Here is a 20,969-nt window from a genome sequence, read left to right as displayed (position 1 = left end):
CTTTTAACTGATGCAATTACATTCATTAGTGCCCAAGTACTTTTTGGGGCTACTGTATTGTTTCAGAAACCCACAAAGAACAAAGCCATGAGATTAGTTCATTGTTTTTATAAGGTGTTGAGGAAGTGGATTTGGTTACATCACTATTTAAATAAGGCTTGTTTTTCATAATACCACATTTCTCTGAGTTTGTCGAGCAGTTCCTGTCTACTCTGTAGTAGACTTGTGCCGGTATTCGGTATTATTATCATCATATAATCATTATTATCATTATTATCGATATTGTTATCGTGGGCTCTTCTAAATACCGTGAATAATTATATATTACAAGTTATTCAGAATTTTGAATGCATTTTAAGAATACTTTTCCCATCAACTGGTCAAAATGCACAACACCGCTGTATGCTGCGTGAAAGACGCGTGCGTGCGCACTCTGACATAAAGCGGACGAGAAGCACATGGTGGAACATGTGAGAGACGCTATTTCAATACCGTGATAATACCGTATACCGTCATAAAAGCATTAGCAATTAATCGCAACATGAAAATTTGATACCGGCATATCCCTACGTCTGTAGCCTATATGTGGTGTACACGCACACACGCAGCCTTGGAATCACAAAGATGCCTTAGAAATGAAGAAATCTGCTTATATGGACAAAGCTGACAAATGCGTTTTACAAGGAATTTGCCACCTTGAACCTCAAAATAACAGCCAGCCAAATAATTTTGTGCACTGAACTCGTGTTCTAGAATTCTGTTCAATGTTCAGGTTTATGAAAAACACACACAGACACACTATAGACCGTTTAGATCACATCTGACGATTTTATTAATTTACTTATATTGTCAAACAGTTTGTTTCTGATATAAATGTGCCATATATGGTGGAATCCTGTTATTTAATGTAATAGCATTTCAGTCTGTTAGAACTTCCCCAAAAACATGCACCAAAGATAAACAGCTGTGTTTTACTTTGGTTTATTGTGTAAGTCATGTCATAGTTTGCAGAGATGGATTTGCCTGTTTATGTGCAGTGTGTCTGAATTTGTGGTGATGACAAGTCTGTGCCTTAATTGCAAGCGACAATCGGGGAACTACTATTTATTTTAATGTTCCCTTTGAGTTGCAATAAATTTGTTAGCAGTAGAAAAATAATTTTTAGGTCAATCAGATCAGATTTATTTCTGAATGGCATCTGTGAGTGGAATAAAGGTCATTGAACAAAGACATTTGTTCAGAACTTTAATTACATGCAAGAATTATATTGTTGACAGCCACTTGTTTTTTTATATAGGCCTATTTGAGGCGTTTGAAAAGCTCTTTTCACATCTGTGAAACATTTTCCTGTAAAATTTAAAATTATAGTCTAGTAAGCACCACCAAACACTGGCACGTTACCTATAATGTAGTCAACCGAAGCACTCCAAAAACACACAGTGGCCGTTTACACTGAGAATTGTCGAAAATAATTTGTGAGTCCAGTGATTATCATCAGTTTGTATTGTACATGGGTGATTCTATAATTGGAGATGCATTTGTCATTTCATAAAGTTAAGAAAAAAAACTCCACTAACAGAAATTCTTTCAAGTATCTTATTGAAAACATATTCAATTTTAATGATTCAGTGCTTGCCAAACACAAGTTACTTCCTTTTTTTACTTCTAATGAAAAAACAGATGTCTTTATGGCATTGTTTGTCAACTCTGTTACGGACGAATTAGGCAATGTGTAGAAATAACAATAAATCATAAAAGGAAAAATCCTTCTTGTATCATTAAACAAACAGTCCTTACATTCTGAACTGAGATAATATTTCACCTATATGCATACCTTAAAAATAAATAATATTTATAATAATTATAAAATAAAATTTGTGTCTACACAGAATTGTCCACTTGGAGCAAATACGTTTCATCAGAAAATGTATTATATACAATATCCTGTAAAAAAAAAAAAGAAATGTTTTTGAAATATTATAAGGGTGCATAATATCTCAATAATGTTTATGAGATTTTAAACAACAATTGTATTGTTTTTTTGTGAAAATAGTTCATAAACAGAGTTGACCCTTTAAGTAACAGAATTGTAAAGTAACTGAATTGACAGAATTATCCGGTGGACTGTCAATTCTGTTACACTATTGTCCGCATTGTTATTCAGCATTGTAACCTTGGTAACAGAGTTTGACGGTAACAGAATTGACAATTATATTTTATTTTTGCCAAAAACTCCACTTGCTAGCATAAATGCTAAGAGCACATGGCACTAATGAAATCATGATTAAAAGACCTTTCAATAACCCAATGTGTGATCAGTAATAAATTTTGTTTTCCTTTTGATATTGTGGTAACAGTGTTGACGTTCTTCAAAATAACTCTTGGTATAAGAATTTTTTAGATTAAAATATTTTCTCAGACAGAGCGCACAGACTTTTTAGTGCTTCAGATCTTATTAGTGAGGGAAAGTGCCATTATTTCCTGTATTGTATATAGCTGTGGGAGATAATTCCACCAATTTAAAGGCAAAATATGGTACGGTAACAGAATAACAGAGCAAGATTTATGGACAAACCTTTTTATAAGAAAAAAGTTATTTTTAAACAATTTAATGTTGTTGAATTAAGTAAATGAGTATTTAAGGCTTTTATAAATAAAGTGAATGAAATATTACAAAAAGAAAAGTACAGTAAAATATTTTGATTACACAATGATACATGATGGAAAAAATGCACTGACTAATTCGGACAACAAGAAATCATCACTTTTTACACAAATTATTATATTGTTATTGACTGTAACATCTTGTAATTCATAACAATAAGTAACAAATTATTAAAATAATTAAAAATATAACCATTTGAAAAAAAGCAGAAAAAAATAATGACTTCGGACACCAAATGTACCTGCAATTATAGAATCACCCACATGCATAAGCGGAGGATACTCAGAGATCATCTCACTGTCCCATCACTAGATGGCAGCAGGGCCGTATTAACCATTGGGGCCCGAGCAAGGAGGGGGGGCTGTGATTGGCTGTGGAGTAGATTGACTGGAGCGCCGATCGCTTAAGCCACCACGCCGTTTGAATTTGGTTTACCAATCAAATGCATTTATTCTATATTTGACTTTTGAACGATATGTGCATGCATCTATCAGGTGATCGCTGCCCAGTATCTGCATTCACCTCTCTTCACTTAGTTCTGGAGTAATCTGGAAATGGTCGCGCAAAGAACAATATTCGAAAAAGGAAAAATGTCAGCAATTCTGAGAGAGAGGGGCTCAAAAAATGAAAAACTTCAAATACAAACAACAGAAAAAACATGACTTAGTCAGTAAATTCCCCAGCTATCAGGTTATTTTACTAAAGCTGATGATGGAGTGGAAGTTGCTGGAACAGCAAGGGAACCAGGCACATGGAGCAGATAAAAACAGTGTCATCGTCCACACAGATTTTAGGTTAGTTTGATTATTTCAAAAAACGAAAAACTTCAAATACAAACAACATAAAAACATGATTTAGTAAATTCCCCAGCTATCAGGTTATTTTACTAAAGCTGATGATGGAGTGGAAGTTGCTGGAACAGCAAGTGACCCGGGCACATGGAGCAGATAAAAACTGTCATCATCCACACAGATTTTTAGGTTAGTTTGATTATTAACTGGATTTATATTGTTTTTTTGTGTTTGAACAAACTATATTCATTTAAGGGTTGGGAGATAATCCGGTAGAAATATATCAATCGTTGATTGAAGCGCGTCATGTAGGCTAAGCTTATAATTTAAACTCGTTTTAAGCAGGTTTTAAAACAAATGGTTTATAGCCTACTGTTCATGGACATTACGCTGCGGGGCAGAATTAATTCTGGTAAATACGTGCATTAATGGGGTCATATGATGTTGCTAAAAAGAACATTATTTTGTGTATTTGGTGTAATGAAATGTGTTTATCCGGTTTAAGGTTAAAAAAACACATTATTTTCCACATACTGTACATTATTGTTTCTCCTCCAGCTTTCTGAAACGCGTCGATTTTTACAAAGCTCATCGGCTGAAAAGCGAGCTGTGCTCTGATTGGCCAGCTATCCAGTGCGTTGTGATTGGCCGACATGACGTACAGTAAGAGATGCAGAATGTGCACTTTCATACAGTATGCAAGTTTCATACAATAAATATATATATTTTAACTTTTTTGTACACGTCTCTAACTAATGAATGTAAAGGTTTTGTGTGTTGGTTAAACAAAACAAAATTGTCATCACGTTGTTCTTTCTTCTCTGAAACATGATGGACAGATACTGACACACTGTATGGAAAAAGCAGAATATCTTACTACAAAGTTATAGTAAATGGTGCCAAGCTCCAAAAAAGCAAGAAAAAAGCGTAAGTGGTTTTCTTTCAATGTCCATTTGTTCTATGGAAGAATTTAAATTAAACGGGATAGGACATGATGAGAGATTTTTGGCGAACTATCCCTTTAAAGATATTAGTTAATTTAACATGGTTTATTAGTCAGTGTTAAAGGGATAGTTAACCCAAATATGAAAATGCCATCATCGTTCTAAAAACCTTTATGCCTTTAACTTATTTTTTTTTATATTCTCTCATCATTTTTGTCCATCCATTGAAAGTCCACGAAACCAAACATTTTACCCATCAAAAAGTTCATAAAGACATTGTAAGTAATCCATATGAAGCGAGCTGTTTAATACAAGGTTTATGAAAAGAAACAAAAACTTTAAACGATGAACAGGTTTAATTTAGGCTTTTATTCATACATAAACATAAAAAAGAAACAAAAACTTTAAACGATGAACAGGTTTAATTTATGCTTTTATTCATATATAAACATAGACTGATACACGGAGAGCATGATTAAATTTTTCCTTTCTCTTTGAAGTGTTACAAGCGCTTGGTGCATAAAGAAGATCTGTAAAGTTGCAAAGACTAAAGTCTCAAATCCAAAGAGATATTCTTTATAAAAGTTAAGAGTCAACCACACCTACCTAAAATGGCTCGTTCTAACACGCCCCCACATGTCTATGTCACTATGTGGGAAGATTTGCATAACGCCACCCAAATGTTCACACAAAGAAAGAAGGCGTAACTTTTATTCTCGCTGTAGTATTGTTGTTGCCGCCGCCGCCATGCCATGGAGATACTGTGTTTCGTTGTGAAAGCGAAACTACTTTGTTTGGCCTTCCAAAAGAGGACGATATCCGCTTTGTCATGCCTGGAGCTGATCCGTGCTGGTCGCTGAGGAAATACATCAACTTCGCACTGCGGATCGCCGGATCGGCTTTCACCGTGGACGAAGCGGAGTCCAGCCCGGGGTCGTCATATGACATGTGGTTGCCACAAGCCCGCCGGACACTACTTCGTCGAATCCGCCGGCCGCCACTTACTCTAGCCCGGTCTCCGCTCACCAGCCCGGGGTCGTCACATGTGGTTGCCGCAAGCCTGCCGGATGCTCCTTCGTTGAATCCGCTGGCCACGCCGTTCTCAAGCTCAACGGCCTCCTCTCACTTAGCCCACCGGCCGTTTCTCACTCTAGCCGCCGGCCTCCGCTCACTCTAGGCCGCCGCCGCGTGTGACGCTGTGTTTCATTGTGAAAGCGAAACTACTTTGTTTGGCCTTCCAAAAGAGGGCCTGACGGCATCACAGTATGGTAAGGGGCGTAACATTTCCGTCACACGCTTGAGGTATTCGGCCAATCACAACGCACTGGATAGCTGGCCAATCAGAGCACACCTCGCTTTTCAGACCGATGAGTTTTGTAAAAATCGACGCATTTCAGAAAGGCGGGGCATAGAGGAGAAACAATAATGTACAGTATGTGGAAAATAATGTGTTTTTTTTAACCTTAAACCGCATAAACACATTTCATTACACCAAATACACAAAATAATGTTCTTTTTAGCAACATCATATGACCCCTTTAAGAAAAAAAATATTTTTTGTTGTTCAAAGTGATTTTTTTTATGTTCAGGGGGAAACTCCCTGTATGAATGGCCAGTCCATCACAAGGCTCACACATAGATTTTAAGAAGTCATTCTTATTGAATTTCTCTTCCTATGATTTGGCATGAGGTAAAAATGTTCAGATTTTTTTTATGTTCAAGGATGCATGTTTCTTGTGTCTGAACAATTACAGACAAATCTGAAAAAAAATATCACATCTGTGCATTAGTAAGTTATAACATGTGGCTATACTGTTAGCATGATGTTAGCCCTAAACTGCAAGTTTGTTAAAATGGTAAGATTAGGGTAATTTAAATAAATATAAATAATAAATCCAGTGGCTCATGGCTTGTGATTATAAAGACTATTTTTAAATTATTTTACTGTAATTCTACATTATATTTTAGACCAAACATTTTTTATTTTGTTCTGAAAACTTACAAAAAAAAAAAACTTCAAAGTTGTTAACTGTTTTCAATAAAACCTTTAGGAAGTCTTCCATCCATCCATTCTATTATCCAAATCTCTTTGTCCTTGGTTGCAGGGAGCTGGAGTCTAACCCAGTGTCTTGAGCCACAGGTGGATGAATGGCCAGTCCATCACAAGGCTCACACATAGATTTGAAGAAGTCATTCTTACTGAATTTCTCTTCCTATGATTTGGCATGAGGTAAAAATGTTCAGTTTTACTTCAGTAGCATAAGCAATGGCATAGTTTAACTCCATATTGATTGAACCAAGATTCAACACTTTAAACACACCGCAAGTAAAAACTGGTTCAACTCACCCCGCTCTCCCCTAAATAGCTGCTCAAATGTGCTTGCTGGTCCATGTTAAAGCTTCCATGTTTACTATATTTGATGACATTTATATAATTTACACTGGTTCTGGTCATTTCTCACAGGATTATAATCATCAGAACACTCAGTAGTGGAAACACAGCGATATATGAAGACCAGAGCAGTTTCACTGACTCTAAACTCTGAAGCTCCACACAGACAACAACACATGAAATGGTCAGTTGAGTAAAGGCCCAGTTTAGACACACATAGAGCCATTTCCTCCACTTGGAGGTAAGCTTTGGATGCAAGAAGTGATGTATTTTATAGTCTCCCTGCACGGTGATGGCCCAGATGATAAAGCCTAGAATCTGACCTGGGTGAAGACCATGCCACTGCACGCTGAGAACCCAAAGGTCATAAACAGTGGAGATCTGTTGGACCTTTTGAAGACCATTCTTCGAAGCCACGCCACTGTGGTTCTGTTCCACTGGCGCACAAACACTGAAGGATGGCTTGACGCTTCAGTCACCCATGGACTGCCATCAGAAAACCCATCCCATGATGATTTTCCACTGCGACTGTACCCATAGAAACCCATGCCTGCAGCATTGTTAACACACTCACTCCAGTGTGCATAATAGTTCATCTTAAGTAGCAGCGACAGGACCCAGATCCATATTATGTTTTGACAAACGCAAGGGCTGTTTACTGTGAATGTGATTGATTTTAAGAGCTCCTTGAGAGGATATTTAATCCACACCAAAACTACAACTTGCAACATCTTTGATGTAAGCCTCCCTAAATATGAAGCCAATGGTGAAGTCACACTCATTTGCCTAACAGACTCCACAAAAGTGTTGAAACTGCAAAGTGGTCCACCAAGAAGAGCAGGAAAATTAAGCGAGTAGCTTAGAAATGGTATAAGGACAGATAGACCCCGACTGCTGTTTTGAAAGGGACTAGTGACTGTTCCCTCCTGCAGATCAAGTGATAGAGAAGAAACCCTCTGGGTCATCAACATGATAGCAGATGTGGCCAGTAAGAGCCTGTTAGAAATAAAACGAGAGCTCACAATAGGGTCAAATTGGATGTTTTCATACAGTTCATACTTTTTGAGAAATACCTGAAGTCTGGTGTCTCTTGAAGCCAGTATAACTGGTACTGGATGTACAAGTGCCAGCAGGTTTGCCAACACATCTGCAGTCCTAACGTCCAATAATGAATATGCATTGGGTGTAGACAGCGGATCAGCAGCAGGAGAAGCACGGCACTGAAGAACAACAATAAGCTGTATGGACCCATTGTTATGATAGCAAGGATGAATCCTCCCAGTGTCAAATAGACATACCTTACAAGAGGAGACAAATTTCATTTCACAGATGATCTAAGAGAAAGGATGCATTTATCAAAACAACATGAGCAACAGCATGGATTATTTTGTCATACTGTACCTCTTGATTACTGAGAGATGTCCTTGCCTGGCTAAACAATAAAACAGAAATGCAAATAGAATGTTCACAAGCTGGTAAAACAGCTGTGGGTTTCCATCACAAAATAGCCTAACGAGATCCATCACCAACCCAGAACTGCTCGAGTAATGTGTGTGAGTAGAAGAGATATGATAAATAAGTACAGTATGGCTGACTACCCTTCTATTTGATCTTCAGAACAAAATGTGTTTCTGGATTCCAAACGTGCACAGATAGACAGACACTCAGTAAATTAGCTGTGTACTTATTTCCTAAATGGAATCTGAAAGAGTGCCAACCAAATTATGTAGGTTAGTAAACAATCCTCTCAAACAGATGAAGAATGGAAACGACAGACAGTCAGACAGAGACTGACAGACAGATTTAAAGATATTGTTTTATTCTACAAATTGGTGAACTTGCCTCTGGTTTGCACAACTGCAACAGTCTGTGGAAGGCATGGGTCAATTTAGAACATTCTTCTTTTGCTTTGCTAGACAGACGGATAGATAAAAAATGCTGGGTTAAATACAACCCAGCACTGGGTAAAATATGGACAAACCCAGCGATTGGGTTGTTTTGACCCAGGGGTTGGGTTACTGCCCAGAAGGTTGGGTTAAACACTTAAACCAACTGTTGGTTGAAAACAACCCAATCACTGGGTTTGTCCATATTTTACCCAGTGCTGTAGATAGATAGATAGATAGATAGATAGATAGATAGATAGAAAATTGTATGCTGCATTTGCCACACTCATGAATCTCCATCCATCTTCATAGAACACTCTAAAAAACGCTGGATTGTTTTTGCAACCCAAATGCTGGGTTGAGACCGCAGGGTAAGGACGTTGGGTTGTTTTAACCCAATTCTCCAATTTTGCCAATAGTATGTTCCTGCACAACCGGAGGCTGCAGTTTCAGGACCGCAGTTCTAGGACCCTATTCTTTTGTAACAGCGCCACCTACCGAATTGGATCACTAAAGATGGACGACATGAACAGCAATCAGAGTGAGTAACTTTACCCGCTGGGTAAGGACGTTGGGTTGTTTTAACCCAATTTTGGGTTGAAAATTGGTCTTGATCAATAACCCAGCGGTGCTGGGTTGGGAACGCGGACGTAAAAGAGAGCACGCACGTCACGTTAACATCGGACGTATCTCGACGACACCAGTGCGAGAAGCCACCATTTTCTCAGCGAGTGCGAGTGAAAGACGGTTTACTTACCATAGTAAGTAAAGATTAAAAATGTAAAGTCATCATTCATTGTTTGAGTCCGGTAGTATCTTGAGATTTCATGGAAGGCGGAAATATTACGAAAAGAGCTTATATTGGAAAATACGCGGATTTCGCCTCAGAAATAACGTACGGCGTTATGTAATAAAGACTAGCCTAATTATTTTGAGGCTGATGAAGTGATAATTGTTAAAAGTAATGTTTTGCATGTTATATTTCAGACATGTTGAGCTTTGGTGTCTTCATTGTGCCCGCGCCGGAAGTTAACGACACAGCTTGTGTGAGGAGGCGATTTTCTCAGCTTCCTCAGAAGAGAGGGAAAGACGGTTAAGGCAAGTAAAGTTCATAATTCCATCATGTTATCAAATTTTATTTTTTTACTAAGAGTAAAATAATGTTTGTTTTTGTATATGTTGAAAGCCAGAGACATAGGAGAGCATCATTCTTTTGAGATTGATGCCAGTTATTTTTAGAAAATAAATGTTTCTGTTGTCTCCTGCCTGTTTACACATTTTGATGCAACAACAGTGTAATTACGTTCTCATATTTTATTTATACCATTGATGTCTGTGTTTTTCATTGTAGAACTCAAACCAACTTTGGAGTTGTCTGATTTTGAGAGTCCTCATTCTTGGTCTTCCTTTCTTAAAGGAATAGTTCACACAAAAAAATCATTCACTTGCCCTCATGTCATACCAAACCTATAAGACTTTTGTCTATCTTCAGAACATAAATGAAGATATTTTAAATTCTCTCATAATTTTTTGTTAATCCATTGAAAGTCTAGAAAATCATTATTTTCAAGCTTCAAAAGTACAGAGTTATTGTATAAGTAATCCATGCCAATATTTATATATGAATAAATCTTAAATTATATCATAGCGAACATGTCTGTTCAGAAGAAAATACTGGTCTCCCAGACTTGCAATAGAGGACAAAAATTAAGAGAATATTAAATATATTTATTTGTGTTCCAAAAATTAGCAGAGTTTGTATGGGTTTGGAACAACACGGGGGGTGAATAAATTATGACCATTTTCATTTTTTGGTGAACTAACCCTTTAAAGAGCAGCCCTCCACGTACATGAAAATTTGTGAGGTATGTGAATGTCTTGTCTTTTTTAATGTTTCAGTAAAGAAGTAGCTTTCTAAAAGCAATATATTTATTTAAACAATATTACATGCCCTCACACTAGTGCTGCCATTACCGAGACATTAAACAACCACACAAAGTGGTTGAAATGATAAAACAGACTATTTACCCTATCCTTACTGATGTGGATGCACCTCTATCCGAAAATGGATATATTTTAATTAAATGATTTCTTTTTTCAAATGTTTTTCTCTTTTTAGGCCACTCTTTTCAGGTGACTGGGATGAATGCTGGTCAAAGAGGAGAATGTCCTTTCCCCCAAACTGATGCAACACTGGTTTTAAAGGAGGAGGCTGCCCTGGATAATGTAAAAGATGTCACATGCCTTTGCTGTGATGGGGCTTCTTCATGACTACATCAATTATGCTAAAGAGATCATGGAAATTGGCAGCGATGCCTGATCTATATTCATGGACTATGAAACAAACTGTACGTGTATAATTGGTAAAAAAAATGTTAAATGCTTGTTCTGTGTTGTTGTTTAGTAGAAATGGTTACTTTTGACTGTTTTCTCGTTTTAAATAAATATTTACCTTTTGATAGTCATTCTGTGTGTGTAAAAGTGATTTTAAAATGAACAAGATTTGTAGGTTTAATGTCTAGCTCGATTTGGGTTCATTTTAGCCTAGCAGTGTAGTAATTTTAAACCATAAAAAAGCAACCCAGCATGCTGGGTCAAACATAATAACCCAACTAGTTGGGTTAAAACAACCCAGCGCTGGGTTCGTCCCTTTTTGACCCAGCGCTGGGTTGCCAAAATAACCCAAATTGGGTTGTTTTTAACCCAGCCGTTTTTAGAGTGAATGTGCCCCAGATGTCATATTTTGTATGGGGGAACTTGCCTATTATTTCAATGCCTTTTCCTTATGGAGTAACCCTTGACAAGAACTTGGCTTCATCTTCAAAGTTCCCCAGAGAACTGTCCTTTTTGAAGGATCTGCATTGGATCCCCCAGGTGTGGAGAATGAGGACCTCTTGAAGAACCCCATTCATTTTCACACTACAAGCTTCTTCTCCATTCAGTTGTATGATTGCTCCACAATTGTCTCCGCGTTTAATTGGGCGTTCAAGAACGCGACTACAAAACATGTAAAAACATAGAAGACATAACGATTAGATACCAAGTGTGTGAGTAATATAGATGTAAACCGCGTCGTATCAACTCCTCACAGCACAGTAAAAGTTTTCGGCGGGACCTGAGCGAGCGGGGCTTGTCTCTGCGTCAGAGAAGAGTTCCCTTATCGATTGGCTGCTCCCTGTGCAATGAGGAGGCGTATAAAATAGACGCTTTTAAGGAATTTCACAGACATTTAGTGGGTTACACGGCGTGGAGGCTGACTGAAAGATTCTTCCGTACAATTTTCAGTAAATCTCAAGTGAAGAACATGCAGAGCTGCGCTAAATCCTGGCGTGTTGTCATCAGCAGGTCGATCGACGCTCGCGCGCCGTACAGGAATATCAGCAATAAAGGGGGTGTTTTTAAGAAACTTCAAGGTTTAAACGCAGATGTGTCTGCAAATGTGCGCTGTATGGGCACCTCACAAATTTTGTGGTCTAGGAAGATAGAACGAATTTTGCCGAGACACGATGATTTTTCTGAAAGACACATTGGACCGGGTGACAAAGAGAAACAAGAGATGCTCAGTACCCTTGGACTTGAGGTAAAACCTATTTATTTTTTATTAAACGTAATGCTTATATACTAATATGCTAGATTGCGAGTCTGTTTAAACGCTTCATGTCAGCATTTTACCCGCATCTTAAACTTTGATCAATTTAGCAACAAAACTGTGCAACAATTTTAGCAGTTTGTGTTGATGGTGATGGTGATGATGATGATAATAAAAATAAACAAAATAATAGTTTACACTTTTCTGTTGATTTCAGTCAGTCGCTCAGCTTATCGAAAACACAGTTCCCGCATCCATCCGACTGGGAAGAAGTTTGAAAATGGACGATCCTGTGTGTAAGTTGTTCTCAGCAGCGGCAGACAGCGGAAACACGTGTCGTTTGTTGTTGTGAGTTCATCATTTATTTGCACTGGCTGTCTGTAAGGCAAACTGCGAGGTTAAATTTCATTCCTGCGGTATTTGAAAACTCTGTCCGGCGTCAGATTTTAGGGCAGCGGAACTAGTCATTCCATTAAGGCTTTTTAACAAATCTAGATTTTTATTTAGAAATATTTCTAATTAGGTTTTTCTATCGAACCAGACTCTAACAAAGGAGTCCATCTGAGCGAGGAATGTGGGTTACACGCTCTTTGTGTGCCAATAAACCTTACTTGAGTGTTTTTCACCGTCAAGACTTCCTTTGAACATATTTGGAGTTGTTTTTGCGGAGCCCGGCGAGCAGCACAATCTCCTGACGCCCTCAGCGAGGTGTAAAGTTCAGCGTCACTCGGCCAGTTTGATCTGGTTAGCAGTAGCATTACATCACGCGTGCACCGCTCAACATACAACTTTGCGTAATAATTGACCATTTAACGGCATTAAAGATAAATAGCATGCGGAACTTTAGGTTGCATTTGCAATTATAAAGTCTGATAATTATTTCAAAAACATATACTAGGAAAACGGATGATATACAAATTACACAGTACACCGGAGTGCGAATAAACACGTTTTAACTTACATTTTTGCAGACAACATGACTCTTAAAATGTAAAATGCGTGTGTTTATGCAGATATAAAGTGTAACGTCTCGTTAAGAGATAGTTCTCACAACATTGCACCAACCCTTTCTCAAGTCACTAATGTTTTTTTTTCCCCTTCCCAAACTATTGTATGAATGAGGGTTATAAAAGGAATATTGTCATTAAACATACAATTTATTGTAGTTACTCTGAGGTATGACATATGGCAGGAGTCATTTTTCTCATCTGCTTGTGTGTGTCTTTAACGAAGCAAGCCATGCTGAAGCTGATTGGGGGGTGGGGCTATACTGGATTCTGCTAGTTCAGCTGCACAGAGCTTGATCTGCAAATCCTACGAGAAATTCACTGCTCAACAATAATGGGCTCACTAAACTTTCCCTTTTGTGGTTTTATGAATATATTTTTATTTCTCAAAATGGTTATGTTAAAAATAGAATACCTTTTACAAAATTTTACACTGATAAACACTATATCAAGACATCAAACTGGCTGGCTGCCTCATTGTCGCACAAATATCCTGTGTTAAACTTAAAGGTCCCATATTGTACACAGCAGACTGGACAGAAACGATCGTCAAAAATGCTCGCATTTGCAGCCCACACTTCTTATCAGAAAAGGTTCAACAAAGTATTGTCTTTTGTTGTTATGGGCGCGTCTACAGATTTCTGAAACCCCTAGACCTCAGTAATCGTGAAAAAAGCCAGGAAATTTCAGTTTTGACAATATGGGACCTTTAACAGATCTGTGGGATGTTCATTTTGTCAGGTGTTGAGGGGGTCAGTAATGTGTATCCCCCCCTCTCTAGCTGTTTTTACTACAGCATTATCTTTGCCCCGTTCACTTGCTGTGTTGCTAAGCTGCAGCACAATGCCTTGGGAATTTGTGTCTCTCTGTATGAACTGGCTCCAGTGCCCTCAAGCTACAACCATTAAACTAGTTACCTAGCCATCAGGAAATGGCCCATATCTGCTTTATCTAACATTTTGCTACTATATTATGAATTTGCAAACACGCTTAATGCATATATTAATCGGTGAGTTAGTGTGCTCTTGTATTATTCATCAGATCATGCCATGTGATGTTTTTGTAGGTGTGTGTTTAAATGCTAGGTGTATTTGCCAATGTGTGTAAAAGCAATTGCTTTGTACTTATGAGTCATGTGAGAAGCTTCCTAAAATATTCACTTGTGAAACAGAAGCTGGATTTAATTTGATGCAACACAAACCATAGGGTTTTTTTATTCCATGGAAGGAGCTTAGGTCTGGAAGACTTAATCATCTATTTTACTGTCAAATCAAACCAATTTTTTAACGACTATATTAATGACTCGCAATAAAATCAAAACTATGTGTGCACTATGTAAGCATGTGAGAATTTTATTAATATAGGGTGTTTTACATACTGATTTTGTTTAACAGTGACCACAGGTTTTCAAATCGTTCTTATCTTTGTGCTTAATCACTACAGGTGAGAATGAAATTCTTGATTCGCTTCAAAAGATTGCGTCGAGGAACAAGATGTGGAGGTCCTATATTGGAATGGGCTATTATAACTGCTCGGTCCCACCAGTCATACAAAGAAATCTGCTTGAGAATTCGGGATGGTATGTGTTTCTTGTCGTTTGAAGCATACCGTATATTTCAGCTTCTGGTGGAGCAAAAGTTAAAAGCGGACCAACTAAACGTTTTTGACAAACATCAACCCTTTGTTTCAGTCATGGGACTTAAAATTTACAGCCACACGCTGGAACACCTTGTTCATTAGATTCTCATGGTCAGTACAGTTCTAGTCAAAAAGCAAATTGCATTTTGATTTTTATTACGCAAGCGAGTTGTAGCGTGCCGCGAAAGAGAAATCTTGTGACTCAGACTGGAGGTCTTTGGTTAGGGATTCAATGAGTTTTTGTGTTCTCTATAGGGTGACCCAGTACACCCCCTACCAGCCTGAGGTCTCTCAGGGGCGTCTGGAGAGCCTTCTGAATTATCAGACCATGGTCTGTGACATCACGGGAATGGCAGTAGCTAATGCGTCATTGCTGGATGAGGGTACTGCTGCTGCTGAGGCCATGCAGCTCTGCAACAGGTTAGTACGCTTACTGCTGGAAACATCTGTGAAGAACACGATTCCATTTATCAAGGAGACCTTTAGTCTGTTAGCCAACACCTGAACCGGCTCATTCAGGTCTTTGGCATGCAGAATGGTGTTTCCCCAGGGCTGGGAGTGATAATTAACACTCACCTGTTCCTTTTCAAAGGCAAAACAAAAGAAGAATGTTCTACATTGACACACGCTGCCATCCACAGACTATTGCAGTTGTGCAAACCAGAGCCAAGTAAGGAAGGTCATCAACATATAGAATAAAGAAATATCTATCTGTCCACCCGTCTTTCTATCTCTCTTTATCTATCTGTATCTCTATTTTCTATCTATCAGTCTGGCTCTATTTATCTTTCTATCCTCTATGTCGCTTCATCTGTTTGTCTGTCAGTCTACCTGTGCATGTCTCTTTGTGTATATGTGTGTCTGTCTATCATCCTTCTATCTTTCTGTCTGTGTCCATCTGTCAATCAATTATCTCGATTTTTCTATCTGTCTGTCTCTCTGTCTCTGTCTGTTTCTCTCTCACTCTCTCTATCTGTCTGCCTGTGTATGACTCTGTCTGTCTGTCTTTCTGTCTATCTATCTTTGTCTATCCTATCCTATCTAAACTTCTGTCTGTCTCCGTCTTTTTACCCATCTGTCTTTGTCTGTCTGTACTTCTGTCTGTCTGTCTGTCTGTCTGTATTCTATCTATCTGTCTTATCTATCGGTGTCTGTTTGTCTGTCTGTCTGTCTGTCTATCTTTATTTTTCTGTCTGTCTGTCTATCTTTATTTTTCTGTCTGTCTGTCTATCTTTATTTTTCTGTCTGTCTGTCTATCTTTATTTTTCTGTCTGTCTGTCTATCTTTATTTTTCTGTCTGTCTGTCTATCTTTATTTTTCTGTCTGTCTGTCTATCTTTATTTTTCTGTCTGTCTGTCTATCTTTATTTTTCTGTCTGTCTGTCTATCTTTATTTTTCTGTCTGTCTGTCTATCTTTATTTTTCTGTCTGTCTGTCTATCTTTATTTTTCTGTCTGTCTGTCTATCTTTATTTTTCTGTCTGTCTGTCTATCTTTATTTTTCTGTCTGTCTGTCTATCTTTATTTTTCTGTCTGTCTGTCTATCTTTATTTTTCTGTCTGTCTGTCTATCTTTATTTTTCTGTCTGTCTGTCTATCTTTATTTTTCTGTCTGTCTGTCTATCTTTATTTTTCTGTCTGTCTGTCTATCTTTATTTTTCTGTCTGTCTGTCTATCTTTATTTTTCTGTCTGTCTGTCTATCTTTATTTTTCTGTCTGTCTGTCTATCTTTATTTTTCTGTCTGTCTGTCTATCTTTATTTTTCTGTCTGTCTGTCTATCTTTATTTTTCTGTCTGTCTGTCTATCTTTATTTTTCTGTCTGTCTGTCTATCTTTATTTTTCTGTCTGTCTGTCTATCTTTATTTTTCTGTCTGTCTGTCTATCTTTATTTTTCTGTCTGTCTGTCTATCTTTATTTTTCTGTCTGTCTGTCTATCTTTATTTTTCTGTCTGTCTGTCTATCTTTATTTTTCTGTCTGTCTGTCTATCTTTATTTTTCTGTCTGTCTGTCTATCTTTATTTTTCTGTCTGTCTGTCTATCTTTATTTTTCTGTCTGTCTGTCTATCTTTATTTTTCTGTCTGTCTGTCTATCTTTATTTTTCTGTCTGTCTGTCTATCTTTATTTTTCTGTCTGTCTGTCTATCTTTATTTTTCTGTCTGTCTGTCTATCTTTATTTTTCTGTCTGTCTGTCTATCTTTATTTTTCTGTCTGTCTGTCTATCTTTATTTTTCTGTCTGTCTGTCTATCTTTATTTTTCTGTCTGTCTGTCTATCTTTATTTTTCTGTCTGTCTGTCTATCTTTATTTTTCTGTCTGTCTGTCTATCTTTATTTTTCTGTCTGTCTGTCTATCTTTATTTTTCTGTCTGTCTGTCTATCTTTATTTTTCTGTCTGTCTGTCTATCTTTATTTTTCTGTCTGTCTGTCTATCTTTATTTTTCTGTCTGTCTGTCTATCTTTATTTTTCTGTCTGTCTGTCTATCTTTATTTTTCTGTCTGTCTGTCTATCTTTATTTTTCTGTCTGTCTGTCTATCTTTATTTTTCTGTCTGTCTGTCTATCTTTATTTTTCTGTCTGTCTGTCTATCTTTATTTTTCTGTCTGTCTGTCTATCTTTATTTTTCTGTCTGTCTGTCTATCTTTATTTTTCTGTCTGTCTGTCTATCTTTATTTTTCTGTCTGTCTGTCTATCTTTATTTTTCTGTCTGTCTGTCTATCTTTATTTTTCTGTCTGTCTGTCTATCTTTATTTTTCTGTCTGTCTGTCTATCTTTATTTTTCTGTCTGTCTGTCTATCTTTATTTTTCTGTCTGTCTGTCTATCTTTATTTTTCTGTCTGTCTGTCTATCTTTATTTTTCTGTCTGTCTGTCTATCTTTATTTTTCTGTCTGTCTGTCTATCTTTATTTTTCTGTCTGTCTGTCTATCTTTATTTTTCTGTCTGTCTGTCTATCTTTATTTTTCTGTCTGTCTGTCTATCTTTATTTTTCTGTCTGTCTGTCTATCTTTATTTTTCTGTCTGTCTGTCTATCTTTATTTTTCTGTCTGTCTGTCTATCTTTATTTTTCTGTCTGTCTGTCTATCTTTATTTTTCTGTCTGTCTGTCTATCTTTATTTTTCTGTCTGTCTGTCTATCTTTATTTTTCTGTCTGTCTGTCTATCTTTATTTTTCTGTCTGTCTGTCTATCTTTATTTTTCTGTCTGTCTGTCTATCTTTATTTTTCTGTCTGTCTGTCTATCTTTATTTTTCTGTCTGTCTGTCTATCTTTATTTTTCTGTCTGTCTGTCTATCTTTATTTTTCTGTCTGTCTGTCTATCTTTATTTTTCTGTCTGTCTGTCTATCTTTATTTTTCTGTCTGTCTGTCTATCTTTATTTTTCTGTCTGTCTGTCTATCTTTATTTTTCTGTCTGTCTGTCTATCTTTATTTTTCTGTCTGTCTGTCTATCTTTATTTTTCTGTCTGTCTGTCTATCTTTATTTTTCTGTCTGTCTGTCTATCTTTATTTTTCTGTCTGTCTGTCTATCTTTATTTTTCTGTCTGTCTGTCTATCTTTATTTTTCTGTCTGTCTGTCTATCTTTATTTTTCTGTCTGTCTGTCTATCTTTATTTTTCTGTCTGTCTGTCTATCTTTATTTTTCTGTCTGTCTGTCTATCTTTATTTTTCTGTCTGTCTGTCTATCTTTATTTTTCTGTCTGTCTGTCTATCTTTATTTTTCTGTCTGTCTGTCTATCTTTATTTTTCTGTCTGTCTGTCTATCTTTATTTTTCTGTCTGTCTGTCTATCTTTATTTTTCTGTCTGTCTGTCTATCTTTATTTTTCTGTCTGTCTGTCTATCTTTATTTTTCTGTCTGTCTGTCTATCTTTATTTTTCTGTCTGTCTGTCTATCTTTATTTTTCTGTCTGTCTGTCTATCTTTATTTTTCTGTCTGTCTGTCTATCTTTATTTTTCTGTCTGTCTGTCTATCTTTATTTTTCTGTCTGTCTGTCTATCTTTATTTTTCTGTCTGTCTGTCTATCTTTATTTTTCTGTCTGTCTGTCTATCTTTATTTTTCTGTCTGTCTGTCTATCTTTATTTTTCTGTCTGTCTGTCTATCTTTATTTTTCTGTCTGTCTGTCTATCTTTATTTTTCTGTCTGTCTGTCTATCTTTATTTTTCTGTCTGTCTGTCTATCTTTATTTTTCTGTCTGTCTGTCTATCTTTATTTTTCTGTCTGTCTGTCTATCTTTATTTTTCTGTCTGTCTGTCTATCTTTATTTTTCTGTCTGTCTGTCTATCTTTATTTTTCTGTCTGTCTGTCTATCTTTATTTTTCTGTCTGTCTGTCTATCTTTATTTTTCTGTCTGTCTGTCTATCTTTATTTTTCTGTCTGTCTGTCTATCTTTATTTTTCTGTCTGTCTGTCTATCTTTATTTTTCTGTCTGTCTGTCTATCTTTATTTTTCTGTCTGTCTGTCTATCTTTATTTTTCTGTCTGTCTGTCTATCTTTATTTTTCTGTCTGTCTGTCTATCTTTATTTTTCTGTCTGTCTGTCTATCTTTATTTTTCTGTCTGTCTGTCTATCTTTATTTTTCTGTCTGTCTGTCTATCTTTATTTTTCTGTCTGTCTGTCTATCTTTATTTTTCTGTCTGTCTGTCTATCTTTATTTTTCTGTCTGTCTGTCTATCTTTATTTTTCTGTCTGTCTGTCTATCTTTATTTTTCTGTCTGTCTGTCTATCTTTATTTTTCTGTCTGTCTGTCTATCTTTATTTTTCTGTCTGTCTGTCTATCTTTATTTTTCTGTCTGTCTGTCTATCTTTATTTTTCTGTCTGTCTGTCTATCTTTATTTTTCTGTCTGTCTGTCTATCTTTATTTTTCTGTCTGTCTGTCTATCTTTATTTTTCTGTCTGTCTGTCTATCTTTATTTTTCTGTCTGTCTGTCTATCTTTATTTTTCTGTCTGTCTGTCTATCTTTATTTTTCTGTCTGTCTGTCTATCTTTATTTTTCTGTCTGTCTGTCTATCTTTATTTTTCTGTCTGTCTGTCTATCTTTATTTTTCTGTCTGTCTGTCTATCTTTATTTTTCTGTCTGTCTGTCTATCTTTATTTTTCTGTCTGTCTGTCTATCTTTATTTTTCTGTCTGTCTGTCTATCTTTATTTTTCTGTCTGTCTGTCTATCTTTATTTTTCTGTCTGTCTGTCTATCTTTATTTTTCTGTCTGTCTGTCTATCTTTATTTTTCTGTCTGTCTGTCTATCTTTATTTTTCTGTCTGTCTGTCTATCTTTATTTTTCTGTCTGTCTGTCTATCTTTATTTTTCTGTCTGTCTGTCTATCTTTATTTTTCTGTCTGTCTGTCTATCTTTATTTTTCTGTCTGTCTGTCTATCTTTATTTTTCTGTCTGTCTGTCTATCTTTATTTTTCTGTCTGTCTGTCTATCTTTATTTTTCTGTCTGTCTGTCTATCTTTATTTTTCTGTCTATCTGTCTATCTTTATTTTTCTGTCTATCTGTCTATCTTTATTTTTCTGTCTATCTATCTTTATTTTTCTGTCTATCTATCTATCTATCTATCTTTATTTTGCTGTCTATCTATCTTTATTTTTCTGTCTGTCTGTCTTATCTATCTGTGTCTGTCTGGTCTGTCTGTCTGTCTATCTTTATTTTTCTGTCTGTCTATCTGTCTATCTATCTATCTTTCTGTCTATCCTTCTAACAGTCTGTCTCTTTGTCTCTCTACCCATCTGTCTTTGTCTGTCTGTCTATTTATCTGTCTGTCTGTCTGTCTTTCTACCCATCTGTCTTTATCTCTCTGTCTCTCTAACATCTGTCTTTGTCTCTCTACCTCTCTACCTGTCTGTCTGTCTTTCTATTAGGGTTGTGACGGTGAGGAAATTTTCCCACCGGTAATACCTGTATCACCGCGGGGGCGTTCCCTCTTTTCCTCGCTTTCCTTAACTTTTAAATAGCTTGTAAAAGCGCCGTGCGCATTTTACTCTCACTTTCGAATTAGCGGCAGTTAGGCGTCAATTGCTTGAATGCAACAAAATACAACGTCAAACTCTCTTTAGCGTATATAT

At 36.6% G+C, this 20,969-nt stretch overlaps 1 protein-coding gene and 1 pseudogene across 3 annotated transcripts in view; one reads left to right on the top strand and one right to left on the bottom strand.

The window, feature by feature from the left end:
- Positions 1-6,515: 6,515 nt before the first annotated feature.
- LOC107699699 (ghrelin O-acyltransferase-like) lies at positions 6,516-8,637 on the bottom strand (annotated as a pseudogene).
- A 3,194-nt stretch (positions 8,638-11,831) lies between these two features.
- The window catches only part of LOC107699756 (glycine dehydrogenase (decarboxylating), mitochondrial-like), an 18,943-nt gene continuing 9,805 nt past the window's right edge, over positions 11,832-20,969 (top strand). Inside the window, exons 1-5 of one of the 3 annotated variants that reach the window (XM_016501108.1) lie at positions 11,832-12,258; positions 12,485-12,563; positions 14,718-14,853; positions 15,168-15,332; positions 15,505-15,582. In XM_016501108.1, coding sequence (XP_016356594.1) covers positions 11,983-12,258; positions 12,485-12,563; positions 14,718-14,853; positions 15,168-15,332; positions 15,505-15,582 — 734 coding nt within the window. In that variant the 5' untranslated portion in view covers positions 11,832-11,982. Of the gene's footprint in view, positions 12,259-12,484; positions 12,564-14,717; positions 14,854-14,964; positions 15,024-15,167; positions 15,333-15,504; positions 15,583-20,969 lie in introns of those variants that run through there. The other 2 variants (XM_016501109.1, XM_016501110.1) reach the window with 2 other exon arrangements.

This window comes from Sinocyclocheilus anshuiensis, unplaced genomic scaffold (genome assembly GCF_001515605.1).
Source record: "Sinocyclocheilus anshuiensis isolate Anshui unplaced genomic scaffold, SAMN03320099.WGS_v1.1 scaffold278, whole genome shotgun sequence".
Lineage (NCBI taxonomy): Eukaryota > Metazoa > Chordata > Actinopteri > Cypriniformes > Cyprinidae > Sinocyclocheilus > Sinocyclocheilus anshuiensis.
Note: the sequence above shows the minus strand (reverse complement) of the source record. Positions and strands in the feature narration are given on the sequence as shown.